General features: G+C 35.3%; 1 protein-coding gene across 4 annotated transcripts in view; it reads left to right on the top strand.

Annotated features, from left to right (window-relative positions):
- The window catches only part of PALS2 (protein associated with LIN7 2, MAGUK p55 family member), a 109,701-nt gene that overhangs the window by 57,200 nt on the left and 32,427 nt on the right, over window positions 1–20,074 (top strand). For all 4 annotated transcript variants that reach the window (XM_004265638.3, XM_033420553.2, XM_033420555.2 and 1 more), the window contains exons 3-5: window positions 11,895–12,047; window positions 15,986–16,138; window positions 17,170–17,397. In XM_004265638.3, the coding sequence (XP_004265686.1) occupies window positions 11,895–12,047; window positions 15,986–16,138; window positions 17,170–17,397 (534 nt within the window). The remainder of the gene's footprint in view (window positions 1–11,894; window positions 12,048–15,985; window positions 16,139–17,169; window positions 17,398–20,074) is intronic.

The raw sequence follows: 20,074 nt of genomic DNA, 5'->3' as shown, positions 1-20,074 counted from the left end.
TTGTCTCTATTTACTCAACAATAAATGCAAAAGGAAGTTCTTCAGGCAGAAAGAATGACAAAATAAAGGGAACATTAGTGAGTAAATATAAAATAATACTGATTTTTAAGATGAAATAATAGTAGTGTCTTGTGGCATTTATAGCATGTGTATAAATGAAATATGTGCAGATGATAGCCCAAAAGGAAGGACTTAGTGATTCAGACAATTGTAAGATACTCTCATTATTCAGAAAGTGGTAAAAGTAATGTCTTAAGGTTGTATAAAAAGTCAGGGATGCGGGGCTTCCCTGGTGGAGCAGTGGTTAAGAATCCACCTGCCAATGCAGGGGACATGGGTTTGAGCCCTGGTCTGGGAAGATCCCGCATGCCACAGAGCAACTAAGCCCACGCGCCACAACTACTGAGCCTTTGTGCCACAACTACTGAAGCCCGTGCACCTGCAGCCTGTGCTCTGCAGCGAGAAGCCGCCACAATGGGAAGCCTGCGCACTGCAACCAAGATTAGCCCCCGCTCGCCGCAACGAGAGAAAGCCCACGTGCAGCAACGAAGACCCAACACAGCCAAAAATAAAATAAATAAATAAAAAAAAGTCAGGGATGCATATTGAGATCTCTAGGGTAGCCACCAAAAGTAAAATTATAAGAATGAATAAATTCCACCCAAGCTGTAAGGGAGAGAAAATAGACTTGAATTTACCCTCACTCCAGAAACTAGAAAAGTTAGCACAAAGGTGTAGGAGGGTGACCATCTTCAGACATGGGACAACAGGCAGCACAGGATTGTGATGCCTGAAAGGAAAGAAAGGAGGTGAGCATTATGAAACTGTCTGAGGGTAGTTTCCATGCTGCAGTGCAGAAAGAAGAAGCACAAACAGCCCAGCAGTCTTAGTAGAGCTTGGCCTTTGGGGAGGTGGAGGTGACTGGCATTTGTGTAGCAGAGTATCAGGGAGGAGGAAGCTAAAGAGATTTTCTTAGGGGTGCCCTCAAATCTCTGGCTGAGTGCTGATTGTGCATATGTGAAGCACAGCTCTAGAGCCCAAGGAAAGACCCACTGGAAAGCACAGTAGGCCAGACAATTTCCAGGGCTCAGAAGGGATGGGGAATAGCTTAGTTGGCATTCCCACCACCCTGAGTGGAAAGTCCTCATAACATGCGGGACATTGGGCAGAGCTCACACTCAGTTTGTTATAACAGACCTAGGAAACTGATGCAGATTACAGCAAAATCAAACTAAGAGTTATTCCCCAAATCCATAAATATATGGAATATATATAAATATATGGAATATATTCCATAAATATATGGAAATTAAACAGCATACTTTGAAACAGCCATGGGTCAAAGGAGAAATCACAAAGAAACATAAAAAATACTTTGAATTGAATGAAATGAAAATACATGTCAGAACTTGTGGGGTGCAGCAAAGCAGCACTTAGAGGGAAATGCCTATATTAGAAAAGAACAATATTTAAATCAATTTTCATGTGTACACCTTGAGCAAATAGAAAAAGAACAAATTAAACTCAAAATAAGCAGAAAGTAGTAAATAATAAAGTTGAGTAAATATAAAAAAGACAAATAGAAAAAAATCAATATAACTCTTAGTATATTAATACAATTGGTAAACCTCTAGCTAGACACAAATTATCAGTATCAGAAATGAAGGAGAGGATGTTACTACAAATCCAACAGACATTGCAAGAATAATAAGAAATAATGTGAAGAACTTTATGGCAATAAATATGGTAACTAGATGAAGCTAATTTCTTGACAGATGCAAATGACTAAAACCTAGATAAGAGTAGATAACCTGACTAGCACTATATCTGTTTTTTATAATTGAATATTTGCAGTTTAAAACTTGAAGCTCCACGGGCTTCCCTGGTGGCGCAGTGGTTGAGAATCTGCCTGCCAATACAGGGGACATGGGTTCGAGCCCTGGTCTGGGAAGATCCCACATGCCGCAGAGCAACTAGGCCCATGAGCCACAACTACGGAGCCTGCGCCTCTGGAGCTTGTGCTCCGCAGCAAGAGAGGCCGCAACAGTGAGAGGCCTGCACACCGCGATGAAGAGTGGCCCCTGCTCCCCGCAACTAGAGAAAGCCCTCGCACGGCAACGAAGACCCAACACAGCCAAAAATAAATAAATTAATTAATTAAAAAAAAAAAACCTGAAGCTCCAGCCTAGATGGCCTCAAAAGAAAATTCTATCAAACATTTAAGGAAGAAATAATACCAATTTTACATGACTTCTTGTAGAAAAAAGAAAGAGAAGGGAACATTTCCAATTTTGTTTTACTAGCCTTGGTGTTACCCTGATAACAAAACCAGCTAGAAACAGTTCAGTTAAAGAGAACTACAGAATAGTATCCCTCATGAACATAGACTTCAAGTTCTTAAGAAAATATTAGCAAATCAAATCTTGCAACATACAAAAAGGATAATACCTCATTACCAAGTGAGTTTTGTCTTAAATATACAAGCTTCTTAATATTTGAAAACCAATAAATGTTTGTCACCATTTTAATGACATGATAAGCAAAATCATTTGATGATGTTCATAGTTGTGGGAAAAGCATTTTACTAAATTGAATATCCATTCCTGCTAAAAACTCAGCAAACTAAGAATAGAAGAAAATTGCCTCAACCTAATGAAGGGCATCTATAAAAACCCTACAGTTAACATTGTAATTCATGGTGGAATATAATGCTTTATAAGATCACTTCTGTTCAACTGTTATCACTTCTTTTCGACTTGGTACTGGGAGTCTTTGCTAGAGCAAAAAGGCGAGGAAAAAAAAAGGCATACGGATTGAAGAGGAAATAATTAACTGTCTTTATTCAAGGATGACATTATCATCTATGCCAAAAATCCTAAGAATCTACCAGAAGGAAGAAAAAAAAACCCTCTAGAGCTAATTAGTGAGTTTAGCAAGGACACAAGATAAAAGATTAATCTATGTAAATCCGTTGTATTTTTATATACTAGCAATGAACAATTGGAAATTGTAATTTACCAAAAAAGAAATAAATTTTTAAAAATATGTGCAAGACCTGTACACTGAAAACTACAAAACATTGCTGAAATTAAAGGCATACATACATACTTACATAAGTGAAGGAATTGGAAGGCTCAGTAATCTTAAAATGTTAATTCTCTGTAAACCAAGCTAAAGATTCAGTATAATCCCAGCCAAAATTTCAGACTGACAAAATGATGAAGGACCTAGACCAGACAAACAATTTTGAAAAAGAACAAAATATGATCTCTTCCACAACCTGATTTCAAGGATTACTATTGTCCTACAGTAATGAAGACAATACAGTATCAGCATACAGATCAATGGCACAGAATAGAGTCCAGAAAGAGACTACCACTTACATGGTCAACTGATTTTTGTTAATAGCGCTATGATAATTCAATGAAGAAATGATAGTCTTTTCAATATATGTTCCTGAAACAATTGAATATTCATATGCAAAAAAATGAACATTATCTTTTTCCCCACTCTATATGCAAAAATTAGCTAAAAATAGATCATAGATCTAAATGTAAGAGCTAAGGCTAAAAAAATTCTAAAAAGACGCATAAGGGAAAAACTCCTTGTGACTTTGGATTAGAGAAAGTCTTCTTAGATAAGACATAAAGAGCATAAGGCTTAATGAAAATTTTGGTTAATTAGATTTCCTCTGCAAAAGACACCATTAAGAAAATGAAAAGGTGAGCTACAGACTGGAAGAAAACATTTGCAGAACATATATCCTAAAAGGGAAGCCGCTCATTTATTGGTAGTAGCAGTGCAAAATGGTACAACTACTTTGGAAGACAGTCTGGCAATTTCTTACAAAGCTAAATATAGTGTTACCATACAATCCAGTGATTGTGCTCCTTGACATTTACCCAAGTGAATTGATAATTTGTGTCCATACAGAAACAAACACATGAATGTTTATCGTAGCTTTATTCATAATTGCCAAAACTTGTATGCAACCAAGATGTCCTTCAATAGGTGCATGGATAAACAAAGTGTGGTACATCCATAAAATGGAATATCATTCAGCAATAAGAAGAAATAAGCTATAAAGCCATGAAAAGAGATGGAGTAACCTTAAATGCTTATTGCTAAGTGAAAGAAGCCTGTCTGAAAAGGCTACACATTGTATGATTCCAACTATATGACATTCTGGAAAAAGCAAAAGCTATAGAGATAGTATCAAAAAAGTCAGTAGTTGACAGTTTGGGGAGTATAACGGAGGGATGACTAGGTGGGTCACAGGACATTTTTAGGGCAGTGAAACTATTCTGTATGATACTTTTAAAGTGTATGAGTGACATTATGCATCTGTCAAAACCATTGGAACTGTACAACATAAAAGTCAAAATCCATGGAAATGTGAACTATAGGCTTTAGTTAGTAAGGGTGTATCAATATTGGCTCATTAATTATAACATTTATCACATTAATACAAGATACGAATAAGGGAAACCTGGGGTAGGGGAGCAGATATATGGGAATTCTCTGTATTTTCTGCTGAGTTTTTCTATAAATCTAAAGCCTTATTGGCTAAAGTCCATAGTTTACGTTAGGGTTCACTCTTTGTGTTGTACATTTGATGGGTTTTGATGCATGTATAATAACATGTAATGTCTTTTTTCTGGTTTTGGTATTAGAGTAATGCTGGCCTTTATAGATTGAGTTAGGAAGTGTTTCCTTTGCCTTCTAGAAGAGACTGTAAAGAAATGGTATAATTTCTTCTTTAAATGTTTGGTAGAATTTACCAGTGAACCCATCTGGACCTGGTGCTTTCCGTTTTGGAAGGTTATTAATTATTGATGTAATGTCTTTAACAGATATAGGGCTACTCAGATTATCTGTATCTCCTTTTATGAGTTTTGGTGGATTGTGTTTTTCAAGGAATTGGTCCATTTCATCTAGGTTATCAAATTTATGTGCATGGAATTGTTCATACCATTCCTTTATTATCCAGGACATCAGTAGTGATGGCCTCTTTCATTTCTGATATTAGTAAATTCATGTCTTATCCCTTTTTTCTTAGTTAAGCTGGTAAGAAGTTTATCAATTTTATTGATCTTTTCAAAGAAACTGCTTTTGGTTCTTTGATTTCATGTTTTCAGTTTCATTAATTTCTGCTCTAAATTTTATTATTTTATTTAATTTGGATTTAATTTAATCTTCTATCTTGAGTTTCCTAAGCTGAAAGTTTAGCTTATTGATTTTAGATCTTTCTTCTTTTCTAAATATGCATTCAGTGCTATAAATTTCCCTTTAAATACTGCATTCACTGCATCCCACAAAATTTCGTAAGTTGTATTTTCATTTAGTTCAGATATTTTCAGAATTTCTCTTGAGATTTCTTCTTTGACTCATGTCTTATTTAGAAGTGTGTTGATTTGTCTCCAACAAATGTAGCTGGGATTTTTATTATACTGTTTATAATCTTTATTCTTATAAACTTGTTAAGGTGTGTTTTATAGCCCATACTGTGGTTAATCTTGGTGAATGTTCCATGTGAGCTTAAGAAGAATGTGCACTCAAGAAGAATGTGCACTCTACTGTTGTTGGATGAAGTTGATTGATGGTGCTGTTCAGTTTAACTCTGTCCTTACTGATTTTTCTGCCTGCTGGATCTGTCAGTTGCTGATAGAGGAGTGTTGAGGCCTCCAACTACAATAGTGGATTAATCTGTCTCTCTTTGAAGTTCTATGAAATTTTTCTTCACATATTTAGATGCTCTGTTGTTAGGATCATTTACGTTATAGATTGTTATGTCTTCTTTATTATGTGATGCTTCTCTTTGTTCCTGATAATTTTCCTTGCTCTGAAGACTGCTCTGTGTGAAATTAATATAGCTACTCCAGCTTTATTTTGATTAATGTTAGCATGGTATGTCTTCCTCACTATCTTTACTTTTAATCTACCTGTGTCTTTATTTTTAAAGTGGGTTTTTTTGTAGACAACATGTACTTGTGTCTTATTTTCTTATTGTTTGGTCTTCTATTCATTTTCTGCCATCTCTGTTTTAATTGAGCATTTTATATGACTTCATTTTTTTTCTCCTCTTTTAACTTATATCAGTTATATTTATTTTTTTTTTAAAGATTTTAGTGGTTTCCCCTTGACTTTGCAGTGCACATTTACAGCTAATCTAAGTCCACTTTCAAATAACACTATATTATTTCACTGTAGTATAACAATACAGTACTTACTTGAAGTAACTACCTCATAACAGAGTATTTCCAATCTCTCCGTTAGAGCAGGCTGTCAGTCATTTCATTTATCCATAAGCTGTAATCATCAAATACACTGTTGCTGTTATTTTTGAAGAGTTAATATACTAGATTAATTAAGAATTTTAAAAAAGATTTTATTACTTTCATTTATTTTTTCTCTAATGCTCTTTTCTTTATGAAGATCTGAGTTTTGAACCTATATTCCTCTCTCTGAAGAACCTCTTCTAACATTGTTTTCAAGGCAGGTCTACTAGCAACAAATTCCCTCAATTTTTGTTTGTCTGACAAAAAGTCTTTATTTCTCTTTTGAAGGATAATTTGACTGTATAGATATAATTCTAGGTTGGTAAGTTTTCTTCTTTCTACACTTCTTTCCTATCTGAATGCCTTTTATTTATTTATTTATATTTTTCTTTGAAACTTTCTTCATTGGTTCTTTTTTATTTATTTTAATTGAAGTATAGTTGATTTACAATTTTGTGTTAATTTCTGCTGTATAGCAAAGAGACTCAGTTGTACATATACATTCTTTTTTATATTATTCATTTTTTTCTTGACTAATTGTCCTGGCTAGAAGATTCAGTACAAATGTTCAACAGAATGATGAGAGCAGACATCCCTATCTTGTTCACAATCTTAGGGGAAAAGCATGTGTTAAATATAATATTATTCACTACTAAATATAATAGTAGCTGTGGGTTTATACTTTCTGTTCTAAATTCTGATTTTTTTTGCATATGATTCCATATCAGTACCTACAGAGAACCTTCGTTCTCTGTAAAAGTGGCATAATATTCCATTGCATGAATATAACAAAAATTTTTTAGTCAAACTTCTGATTGATATTTAGGTGACTTTTTCACTTACAAGTCATGCTGTAATATGCAGTCTTGCTACATGTTATTTTGCATATGTATGTATATCTCTAGGATAAATCTTAAAAGAATCGTCGTAATTTTGGTAGATATAGTCGAACTGCTCACTAGTGTGTTCCCACCAGAAAAGAATGTGCGAGAATGCCTGTCTTCTGCCATATTCTCACCAACATGGTATGTTACCAGAATTTTATCCTTGCCAATCTCATTTTAAAAAAAAGTATTTCAATGTAGTTTTAGTTTGCACTTCTCTTATCATGAAGGAGGTTGTATATCTTTTCATACGTTTAAGAAGTATTTGAATTTCCTTCTTTGTGAATTTTTCATATTCTTTGCCCATTTTTCTTAATGTGTTGCTGATTTTTTTCTTACTGGTTTATAGAAATCCTCCCTCCCTCTCTCTGAGCTCTCTCTCTCTCTCTCTCTCTCTATATATATATATGTATGTGTATGTGTGTGTGTGTGTGTGTGTGTGTGTGTGTGTGTGTGTGTGTATGTGTAGGGAAATTAACCTTTGGTCTGCAATATGATTCGTAAGTATTTTGACCTTGCTGATTTTTGACAAGCAGAAATTTTAAATGTTCAATTTTAAATGTTCAATGCCATTTATTTTATTGGGCTTGTTTTTGTTTGTTTAAATTATAGCTTCCGGATTTGGCATCATAGTTATGTCTTTCCCACTCAATGATTATAAAAACATTCTTTTATATTTTCTCTGAATACTATTAAAGCCAAGCTTTTTAAAAAGCCCTTTCTCCTTTTAAAAAGTATAAGATTCCCATTTTTAGTTTTTTGACATCTGTGTGGGTCTCCTAATTCTACAGGTATCTCTAAGAGTGGCTCAGCTCCCTGAATGCCTTGAGACATAGTTTATCTAATCTAAGAATTTGAACTTGTTTTGGTTAACTAGATGACAAGTTCTTTACTCATTAGAGAATTCAGTTCTAATTTAGTTACACTTATTTCATCCATTTTTTTCAACAGAACAGATCTCATCCTTTTTTATATCATGTATGCAGAAGCAAAATAAAAATTGAATTCTCCATTCTCTCTGTCTCATTTCTACTTTCTGCTCAAATTCTTATTTTTTGGTTACTCGTGAACTTCTCTTTATCTTTTTTGTTCAAAAGTCTCTAGAATAAAAGAAGAGGATGTCTCTTGACCACAGTCAATCTTATCTCCTATTTACTTAGCTTTTTCAAGAAATACTTAATGAGCAACTACAATATACTTGGCCATGTTCTAAGAAGACAGAAACAAAATTTATGATATTTTTGTTTTTAAGGGAGAAAGATAAGGTTACTACACATAATCGCAATACCATTATCATTACCAGGTATTTGTCACTTATAGTGCATAACTTTTGTTAAAATTTTTTGTTTGTTTGTTTGCAAGCATAGATGGACTGTGCTTGGGTAAAATACCCAGAAGTTTTGAAAGAACTTTTCTTCTCTGCAGTTCATTTTTCTAAAGTGCTGTGGTGAAGGATTCTCAGAACTGAACATGCAGGAGGGCTTAGGCTATATTTGTATCAACTCCAAGTCTACAAAGCCAGTTATGGCATGTTCTTCCAAGCACTTGTGGCAGGTGACACATATTTTTATTGAGTTGTGCTAGCTTTCTAATAATGCTTTTTCTTAAAGGAAGCAAGACCCATTTATTCAGATAGCATGTGATTCATATCTGTTTCTCTGGTCCGTTTTCAGTATTTCCTTTGTCTTTTTTGTTTGTTTGGTTAGTTAAATTCAACTTGGTACTTGCCTCTTGAGAGCTACTAAAGAAATTCTGACTTTAAAGTGAATAAAGGTCTCAACTTCTTTCACATTATCCTGGAACTTAAAAAGTTACATATTGGGCTTCCCTGGTGGCGCAGTGGTTGAGAGTCTGCCTGCCGATGCAGGGGACGCGGGTTCGTGCCCCGGTCCGGGAGGATCCCACGTGCCGCGGAGCGGCTGGGCCCGTGAGCCATGGCCGCTGGGCCTGCGCGTCCGGAGCCTGTGCTAAAAAAAAAAAAAGTTACATATTAACAAATATGGACCTGTATTTGCTTTCTTGGAAAAACTAAAATTGATCTTGATTGAACTCAACTATATCTCAGAAATTAATTTTCTGTATTAATATAATATAATTATAGCTGCAGTTTCACTTAAAAACTTTCTCTTCCTCTGAGAATTTATGTATTGTGTAGTGAGATTTTTTTCCTACTATAAAACCAGCCTGTACCAGGTTTTTGATGTGCAAAAACCTTCAGGTATATTTGTTTTTATAGCATAATTCTGCCCTCCACTTGACTTCCTCTTTCTCTCTTGCCATCAGTCTTTCCACATTCCCTCCTGTCCTCTCCGAATTTGGGAGCAATAAGGTAAGTGAACATAGAAAGGAGGGGAAGTGTATTAGAGTTTTCAAGTCAATGATCGTTTCTGTTCCTTTACTTTTCCCAAAGACTTGAATTTAATCAAAGTCTACCAATATGTAAAGTAACATAGGATATTGTAGAAACTATATTGGCTTAGTACCTGAAAATTTTAAGCCAGTCATTATCTGTTCCGTGGAGAAACAGGTGATCTTTATAGCTCTTTGAGCAAACAGGTGAAGGTTGAAAGAGTGGGTGGTATTCTTGAACCATAAGAGTATAACTTAACACATCTAGACTGGAAGAGCCATGTTAAGAAGCAACAACTCAACTAGCAGTCAGTGAGAGCATATATCACACATTTAAATGAGTGAGAGTAGTGCATAATGTTTTAGATTAAATAATTAACTGCAAGATGATGATAGAGTAGCTGGCTGTATAGTGATAAAAGTCGAATAAGCTTTAGTATGTAAGAGCTCAAGCCTTGATGTTGGACTACCTGACTTAGCCACTTACTAGTAGTGTGAACTCAAGCAATCACTGTATCTCATTTTGCATCATCAGTGTCTGTGTCTATAAGGTGAAGATGATAATAACACACCTACCTTTGCTGAGTACACACACACAATCTCATAATGTGCTGAGAATATAGTTCCTGGCACAAAACAAAAGCCCTCAATAAATGTTAAAGTTCTTTTCTTCCTTTTTTTTAAGATTTCTTATGCTACCATAAGAGTATTAAAAGTATTTGCAAGGTTAACAATGCTACATTAGATTTATTAACAATGAATATTTGTATTAAAACAATTAGCAATTCTAGCTTGTTTTATAAGAGTTAAGTAATTGTGTACATTACTTTTTTTCCCAATGGTGATAATCATTCCGTGATATATGTTGAATGTCTTCATCATCCTGTCTTTATTAGGCTTGTATTACACTTTAAGAAAATTATAAATTTACCTATTCTCACTCTTTGTGGCATTCTCTAGTCTTCTTAATTTTTTTCTTATCTAAATCTAATAGAAACTCATTCCTCTGTTTAAATTATATTTGGTCTTTTGACATTTTTCTTTGTTTTATAACAGTTATAATTTCTTCTGTATCAGTTTATTTCATATGACTTAAAATTTCTTCTTCAGATGTGTTTCTTTAAAATGTTGCTAATGTATAGCCCCTCTCTTCTACTTAAACTTATTTCAATCTTGTGAATTACCTGGAAAAATACATTTAAATGTAAAAATGCATTTTTAAAATTAGAAAGTATATCATTTAGAAGATGACATACAAAAACCAAGATTGTTAGACAGCTCATTAACAATTTTACATTGATACATGTGAAATGATATTTTTGTTTAAATAAAATATAATTTAAAAATAAAAAAATTAGAAGATGTGTTAGAACTCTGAAGGATCTACTCCGTATGGTAGAAATAACATCTAAAGTATTATAGGGATAAGTTAAAGTTTGATACTGTTGCCGCTTGAAATTTGGATTTTTCGTCACTTACAGAATTGAATCTTAAAATGTTAAGTGTGAGATTTGTCATCTTGCATGTTTTCATTTATAAGCTAAATCTTTATAGTTATGCTCTACCTGTCTTCAAAATCAGACAGCAACCATTTATCAGAAAAACAACACTTAAAAGATAGAGACTGCTTAGTGTTCATTCTAAGTTTGAATTTAAAACTCTGCTTTACTCCCACTATTAAAGGATAGTTAGGACTACGTATTTCCTGTGACAGTATGATTCATGGTTCATTTTCTGTGGAAAAGGTTGTGAGATTAAGAAAAACAGATCAGCTTAAGATATGGAGACATAAGGGGATCATTCCCCTAATGAGATCATATGGTCCTTCAAGGCTCAGTTCAAGACTTGCCTTTCCTGAATTGCCTTTTTCTGCTGAATTTTCAAAATTGGAAGATGGTAGCTTTAGCCTTATCATTTGGGGTTCTCAAAATGATTTTCATTATTTTTTAATGACAATCCATATAACGATTACATTCCTATTTTTATTTTTATTATGCTTAATCATTTAATAAAGCATAAACGGTATCATTTAGAGTTTGAGTCTAGACTAGAAAGTCATTAGGAAATTCTGTCAGGTAGGAAATCTAATACATTTTTTAAATTATCATTGGCCTATTCAGTTTTTTCATGGTTTAGTTATAAAAATGAGTTTTCCATTACTTTTAGGGTAGGAATAGAGGCCAAGATTTATTATATTGCATGATAACATTTACTCTGAAATCTATATATTACCTCTCATTGAAAGATCTGGTTGCAATGAATCAAACTTTCAAGTAATATCTTTTAAAACTTTCTTTATAAAAAGGAAACAAATCAAGAAGAAAACCGCGGTCTGGAGCAAAACAGTGTGTGTTATTATTTTAATATACTGTTATCTTTTCAGGCTCACGAGAGGCTAGAAGATTCAAAACTAGAAGCTGTCAGTGATAATAACTTGGAATTAGTCAACGAAATTCTTGAAGATATCACTCCTCTAATAAATGTGGATGAAAATGTGGCAGAACTGGTTGGTATACTCAAAGAGCCTCACTTCCAGGTAAACTTTCCCTATTGCTCTTCTTTCCAAGTCCCCTATATTCCCAAAATATTCTCCTGTAGTAGTTAAGTTTCAGTTTAAGATGATGTTTTTTTAAAGATTATTTAGGGCCATATTTTGCAAATTCCAGCTTAGATATTTTAATATCCCATTCTGCTGGGACTACATAAACAGACACACATACTATACAGATGTATAGGGTCTGTCACAGAAATACATCAGAATGGATTTTTCTTTGTGTAATTAAAAAAAAAACAACAGCAGCCCTGCTTCACCATCACACCACATGCTGGGGACGTTTTTCTCCCTGTGATAGTGCATTTTTCTTCCTCACTACCACTGTTTCCCAGCCCTCCTTGTGACCAGCTGTATACATTTTCAGTATTGCTTCTAAGACTGGGGTGCAGTTGATGACCTTGGAACAAAAGAGAGCTGTATGATATAGAAACTATGACATAGCATACTTTCCATAGTTAAAAAAAAATAAAAATAAATGCAATTTAAGCATTTATCTATGTAGGTGAAGAGTTAATCAGTTTACCAAAGAAGAATCAGTTTCAGAAGAAAAGGAGGTCGAGGAGACTTCTTATAAACCTGTAATTAAGACAGTGTGGTATTGGGGCAGTATTAGAAAAATAGAAACCCCAGAAATACATCCACAGACAAATGGCAACTTGATTTCTGACCGAGATAGTACATTTTAGTGGAGAAAGAATGGACTGTTCAATAAATGGTCCTGGGATAAAGTGTCACCTGCTTGCCATTGCAAATCTTAGCATTAAAAATCAAATGGCAAAACCCCTTTGCTGGGCTTCCCTGGTGGCGCAGTGGTTGAGAGTCCGCCTGCCAATGCAGGGGACGCCGGTTCGTGCCCCAGTCTGGGAGGATCCCACGTGCCGCGGAGGGGCTGGGCCCGTGAGCCATGGCCGCTGAGCCTGAACATCTGGAGCCTGTGCTCCGCAGCGGGAGGGGCCACAGCAGTGAGAGGCCCACGTACCGCAAAAAAAAAAAAAAAAAAAAAAAACCCCTTTGCTTTTTCTCAGAGACTTTCTGTGACTCTCTTAACAATGTTACTGCAAAAATTATGTACATTTATAGTGAGATGGTTCCTACGTAAATCTGTATCTTAGGTACAAAAAATACAAACACATGTCAAAGACAGCTTTGTGAAGAGGCCAGTTAGTTGAGGCCTTATAAGGCATACTAAGTTATTTGGACTTTATCCTGAGGACATTGGGAAACTTTGGCTCAGGATTGCAGGGGTGGGTGGGTGGTGGTGGTTATTAAACAGGGAGAGGTCAGATTGTGGAGCCAGATGGTTTTGTACCAAGGCAAGAAGTTGTGACAGCAGTACAGATAGTGGGAAATGTGAGGATTTTCAAGTTCTAAGCAGCAAAATCAATAGGGCTTAGTGAGTGGTTACATGTGACAGCTGCAGAAGAGAAATGTGGGAAGTTGATAAGGACAGGATTTCTGACAGACAATTGATGGCATCCACTCTAGGAGAACTGTTTTGGACATGTTAATGTTAAGGTAACTGGCCATATTAAGTTTGCAATACCTTAGAAGCATCTGGTAGAACTTTTCAAGCACGCTGTATTTTTTATATAAGTATATAAAATTTAATGCATAAATTTATATAAAGTTTAATAAGTACATAAAATTATGAAATGGCAACAAGTAAAAATTAAGACATTGCATTTTTACTACCCAATCCACTACTGTACTACCATAGTGCATATTCCTCCATACTTTTTCTAGGCATAAATGTACATACATATTTTTTTCCTCTACTGATTGCAGTCATTTTGCACAAGCTATTTTGTAACTTACCCTTTTTTTCAGTTGTTGATTTCCACTTTTTCATTTCAGTGGACCTCTGTCTCATGTAGTACACATTCTGTATTCACACATCTCCATTTCCCCCAAAATATTCTTTATAGCTGCTTTGTGCATATAAGTTTTCAACCTAGGTCCATGTGAGGCATCTGGGTGGACCATCCCTTTTTCCCTTGATTATGATGTTGACCCATGGAAGAGACCAGGCCATTTTCCTGCAGAATCCACTCCCTGGATTTATCTGGTTGCTTTCCTGCTGTGTTGTTTATTTATCCCTTCTATTTCTTATAAACAGAATTTTTACCTAAAAGATGGTTCAAATTAAATATTTGGAACTAGAATGCATCTTAAGTAAGGTGATACAACATAAATTAATCTACATCAGACAACGTATAATACCTGGTTGGTCCATCACTCTTGTTGCTGAGATTAGTCCTTGATTAAGAGCAATGACAACCTGATCCTACCCTTGAAAGCCTTTCCACTAGGAAGTAATCTAGTATGTTATTATTCTAGCATTATACAAATGCTGTTTCCTTTCAACCATTTACCTACTGACAAACATAAATTAATAATCCTTGCCTGAATCAATATTTTCATTAGAGGTTGCAACATGACATTTTTCAAATTCTCTCATTCTACATTTATTAGCTGGTGTTCTTATATAAAGTAGAGCTTTTCCTCATCAACTGAGCTGTTTAGTTAACCTGTAATGCATTTCCTACTGAAAAGTTAGGGAAATGCTAGATTCTTTTCTTTACCAACTTTCAAAGTAAAGAATTGTTTAAAATAGCAATCTCAAATGGTAACAAAGGAGGTTTTTTCAGTCCTGTTTTTTAAATAGCATTGTGGACTTACGGAGTTTTCATTAATTCAGTATGTTTCAATCCTCTACAATCCTTAGTTTTGTTTTGATTTGTCAAATTATCATGACTTTGGCCAGTTGTGGGCAGATTTTTAGTATATGAATCTGAAGCTTATGAGAGTTCTGGACCAAGCTTATGAGAGTTCTCAGTGTATAAGCAGTGGTTCAAGTCACAGGAGTAGATAATATTGCCTAAGAAGAGTATATACGGTAAAAACTAAGCAGCCCAGATTAGTGATTTGAGTAACTTCCAGCATGTATAGGAATAATACTTATATATGGATTTGTGAATATTTTTCTTCAGTCTCTGATACTATTTTCATGAAATGACCAAAAATTACCAATTAAACCCGTATACTGATTGCTTCTGTTCTGAACCTGTTGACATTTTCCCCCTTTTATTTTGATCTTTTTTTGTTTGAATTTGCACTCCCACCATTCAAAAAAATTTTTTTAATTTAGGTTTAAGCTGAGTATACACAATTACAGTATAAATAAAAATAAATATAACCCCCCAAATTATAAGAAATTCCTAGAAAGCTAGAGCAAAGTCATCCATGAAGATAGCACATATACAGTAAATGTAGGAGGTAAAAGTGTACTATATTCAGGACCATTACTGGCTCTTTTTTCCCACCAAAAATGTAAATTTTATACCTTTATTAGTAATATGAAACTTCTTATCACTGATATAAGATGCTAATTTTTATTCACTGGATATCTTTTTAAGATATCCAGACATTTTGTACATGTGAAAAATATGTGGTGTTGCTAACAACAGGCTTAGGATAAAACTTACGGTCCTTGCCATTTTAATTTGTATGATAGTTAACAAATAGGAATTGATAAATATTGAGTGACGGTGATGACAGTGGTGGCAATGAAATTCATTGCCTCTATTGCATCACACTTGGACATCTAGGTTCAGTTTCCATTAAACGTAAGGCTTTAAAAAAAAGTCACAAAACTATCAGTCTCTAAAAAAGTCACAAAACTATTAGTCTCTTCAGATCTTTTAAAACAAGGAATACAATATTGTTTGATAATAAGTAAAATGATACATGCTTATATGGCATAAAAAGATTCTGTATATACTTGATTTAACTTATATTTGGGAATTTAATAATTGTGCCTTGGAAATTTTTAGTACTCTACTGGGATAATGAACTAAGTTATTTTTAATAACTTATTCCATCTGTAATTAATAACCACAGGCTGTTTTGAATCCTTCTAGTCACTCTTGGAGGCCCATGATATTGTGGCATCAAAGTGTTATGAGTCACCTCCATCAAGCCCAGAAATGAATAATTCTTCTATCAATAATCAGTTATTACCAGTAGATGCCATTCGTATTCTTGGTATTCACAAAAGAGCTGGGGAACCACTGGTGAGTTGATAAGTCAGTACCCTCTTAAATCTGAAATCTGACATACTAGTGGCTGAGTCACTACTCTATCTCATTTTTTTTCTCTTTCATAATTTGTATCATTATGAAAACTTCATTCATGTTTCTTTTATCAGTCTTTTTTGGCCTGTGTATAAAATACACAGCTGATGCTCTCTCAACTCGATTTAGCATGCAAAATTAAACCAAAGTTAAAAGTTAAACTGAATTAGAGGCGAGAAGAAGTTTGCCGATGAGTAGCAAAAATTTCAAAAGATAACTTTTTTTCCTATACCCTTTGAAGAAATAAACTCAGGTTGCTTGCAAATTATAGTATCAAAACACAGAAGAAGGTCGTTATGAAAAATTGAAGTGACTATACTATACTCCAATAAAAATTAATTAACAAAAATTGAAAACATTGGTAGGACTCTATAAGTAATGAAGTTTACAATTTCCTGTTGACATGCTTATTTCTGGGCTCTAACTATAAGAACAGTGAAGTGGAAAAATGAGAAAAGCCGGGAACAAGGCCATCAGAATGCACAAATACATTTTCTTGCTCCTTCAAGCTTCCTTTTATCCTGTGGAATGCAAGCTAAGATATGTTTCATTTTCAGTTACCCTTGCCATGGAAGTCCTTTTTTAAGGGATGGTATGTCAGCGGTCCCGAACCACTGGGGCACCAGGGACCGGTTTTGTGGAAGACAGTGTTTCCATGGGGTTGGGGGGGATGGTTCAGGCGGTAATGGGAGTGATGGGGAGCGGCAGATGAAACTTTGCTCCCTCACCCGCCACTCACCTCCTGCTGAGCGGCCTGGTACCTAACAGGCCACGGTCCCCTGGTATATGTTATCACAGTTGCACATGGTTTAATGAGATTAGAGTATTGAGTCAGGAGAGAATGTGGGAAAAGTAGGAATGATTCACTTACCTACTTTTGGAATTATCTTCTTATACATACATGTTCATGACTATTTAAGATTTCTTCCTAACAACCTAAAATCAATAATTCCATTCCTTATTTCCTTTAGGGTGTAACATTTAGGGTTGAAAATAATGATCTGGTAATTGCCCGAATCCTTCATGGAGGGATGATAGATCGACAGGGTCTGCTTCATGTGGGAGATATCATTAAAGAAGTCAATGGCCATGAGGTTGGAAACAATCCAAAGGAATTACAAGAATTACTGAAAAATATTAGTGGAAGTGTCACCCTGAAAATTTTACCAAGCTATAGAGATACCATTATTCCTCAACAGGTTAGTAATAAAGTTCTTGGTAATATTAAGAATGCTTTTATTTCTTTAATCACACTGTTGGGTAGAGCCACCAGTTGCTACTTTTTTGCTAAAGAGAAGAGAAGAGAAAAAACTACTGGTTTAATTGTTCTGAAGTGCCTTATTTCGTCATGGGTGAATTTTTGGATTTTTAAACAATATCATCTTACTATTCAAAAGGAATTAGGAAAGAGATCTCTTTGTGAACACCATGAACCCTAGCATTTCAGTAACCTACAGCTAGGTATGAGAAAAACCCTAAAGCCTTTTAGTCATTAATCTAGCAAATGTTTTTAACACCTGTTATGTTCCACGCTGTGTGAGAAAATAAGCATGTAGTCCTGATCACTTCTAGCTTAGTGTTCCTCTGATGGGCTAAATAGAGAATGAGGCCAGAGAGAGAGGATGGGTCCAAAATGAAAAGAATCTTGAACACCTGATTTGTACGCATTTGGTCTACATTTTGTAACTAATTTTTAGGTAAAATAGATTATTAAGCAGAGGAGTGTTTTAATGACAGTGATCATCTAACCTCATTATGTTGAGTGAATTTCAGAAAGGAGAGAGATGAGATCGTGGAGTCAGGAAGCAGATTTTTGAAGGTGTGGGGTAATTTGTGAAAGGCAACTCTAATGGAAGGCTGTGACGACTGCTTTGGTTCAGATACCTGTGCCACCGCTTACTAGATTATTCTCTCTGTGCTTTTGTTTTCTCATCTATATAGTTGGGATATTCCTTTTCTTAAAAGATTGTTGTGAGGATCAAATGAGTTAATTCACATTAAGCTCTCACAGCAGCACCTGGCACATCCTGAGTGCTCAGCAAGTAGTTGCTGCTATTGTTGTGATGGTGGCGATGAGGTGGTGGTGTTGTGATTGTAAAGAAGTGGTAAAGAAGGAAAAAGTAATAAAGTAGTGGCAAAGGAACAGTTGACAATTATGGTAAGCATGTTGGAACTGAGGAGAGAGAGGGTTGTTGAATCTAGATACTGAAGACATAGGAAATATCTATCAGTGTTTTAGATGCCTTTAATTATTCAGGTTTATTCCATAAATTTATTGTTTCATGTGTGAATAAAATTTTAGGTCTTTTACATAAGATACTGCCAGTATATTTTAATATTGATAATATAATTTAAAAGACTAGTGTTTATATTTACATACAATTCTTTGAAATAATGTGTGTTGAATACCTGCTTTATATTCTTTGGAGGATAAGAATAGTCAATCATGGGGCTTCCCTGGTGGCGCAGTGGTTGAGAGTCCGCCTGCCGATGAGGGGACACGGGTTCGAGCCCCGGTCCGGGAAGATCCCACATGTCGCGGAGCGGCTGGGCCCATGAGCCATGGCCGCTGAGCCTGCGCGTCCGGAGCCTGTGCTCCGCAACGGGAGAGGCCACAACAGTGAGAGGCCCGCGTACCGCCAAAAAAAAAAAAAAAAAAAAAAAGAATAGTCAGTCATGAATTTTAGTATGTAAATTGGATTTCTGAAAATACAGAGGCTTATAGTGAACTTTGGTTCAAATGAAGGGTAGAAACCTTGTCTTCAAGGAAAAGAATCATGAAAGAACTGGTGTTAGAAGTTAGACATTTTAAATAACTAGTACCTCTCAGACTACTTTTTTCCTCAGTTGACACCTGAGTAGATTGGAAAAGTAGAACTTAAGATTTATGTATTTATTTTTAAATTATATGTTAATTGTGATAGTTAGAAAGATTTTCTTTTTCCCCTGTGGTTCACACTTCAGAATTCCTACCAGCTCACCATGGCTATGATGGACTTTTATGGGAAAAAGTAATTTTTGTGATATTAGTAGCTAAGGCTTTGGCCCAAATTCCTTTGTAGATTCTGCACCTGGTGAATGGTCTGAATGATGTGAAATGCAAGGGTATTTAGCCCTATCTTAGGCATACATTTTTGTCCATCCTGTGCCTTCTCAAACTCTGCTTTTTATTTAGCCTTCAGAACTGGGAGAGGGCATTGAAATGGGGAAAGGAGAGGCCTTCCATCCAAGCCTGAGGCAGTCTCAGACCTATCTTACCATAAAAAAGAAGACTCTAACATGGAGCCTTCCAACAGGAGAGAGAAAACACAGCCAAACTGGGACATTTTTAAAGTGAGAGGGGGAATGATTACTAATTATGCTGGAATACGACTGTCCTGGGCACACTGTGGTCCTCTTACTAAGAGACACTAATGGGAATCAAGGGCTTTCAGCCTTTCCAACTCTGCCCCCTTTCACTCACTGGAAGCTCCACCATGTAGTCCTGTTGGGCCTGTCTTAACTCTTTCTCTTATTGCCGTGAGAGCAGATGGAAGCCAGGAAGTCTCCATACCAGGGTGCTGTTTTTCAAAGCATGGTCAGTGGGTCATCTTTATTAGTAACATTTGAGGTGCTTACTAAAACTCCAAAATCTTTCATGAGACCTAAGAATCTATATTTTTAATTTGAAGATCAGGATGGATTAGAAGTTGCAGCTAATTCTGAAGTTCTCCAACTTACATGTATGTTGGGTTTCCAAAGCTGTTTAAAATTCCATTTCTTTAAGGCCAAATTGATGGGAATTCTCTCTTTGAGGCCATTATGACCCAGGTGCCAAAAATGTTATGAAAAGAAATTACAGTTTTATTTCACTCAAGGATATACATGTAAGAATTC

Source organism: Orcinus orca, chromosome 9 (assembly GCF_937001465.1).
Source record: "Orcinus orca chromosome 9, mOrcOrc1.1, whole genome shotgun sequence".
In the NCBI taxonomy this organism is placed as follows: domain Eukaryota; kingdom Metazoa; phylum Chordata; class Mammalia; order Artiodactyla; family Delphinidae; genus Orcinus; species Orcinus orca.
This window is presented reverse-complemented; position numbering and strand designations above follow the sequence as displayed.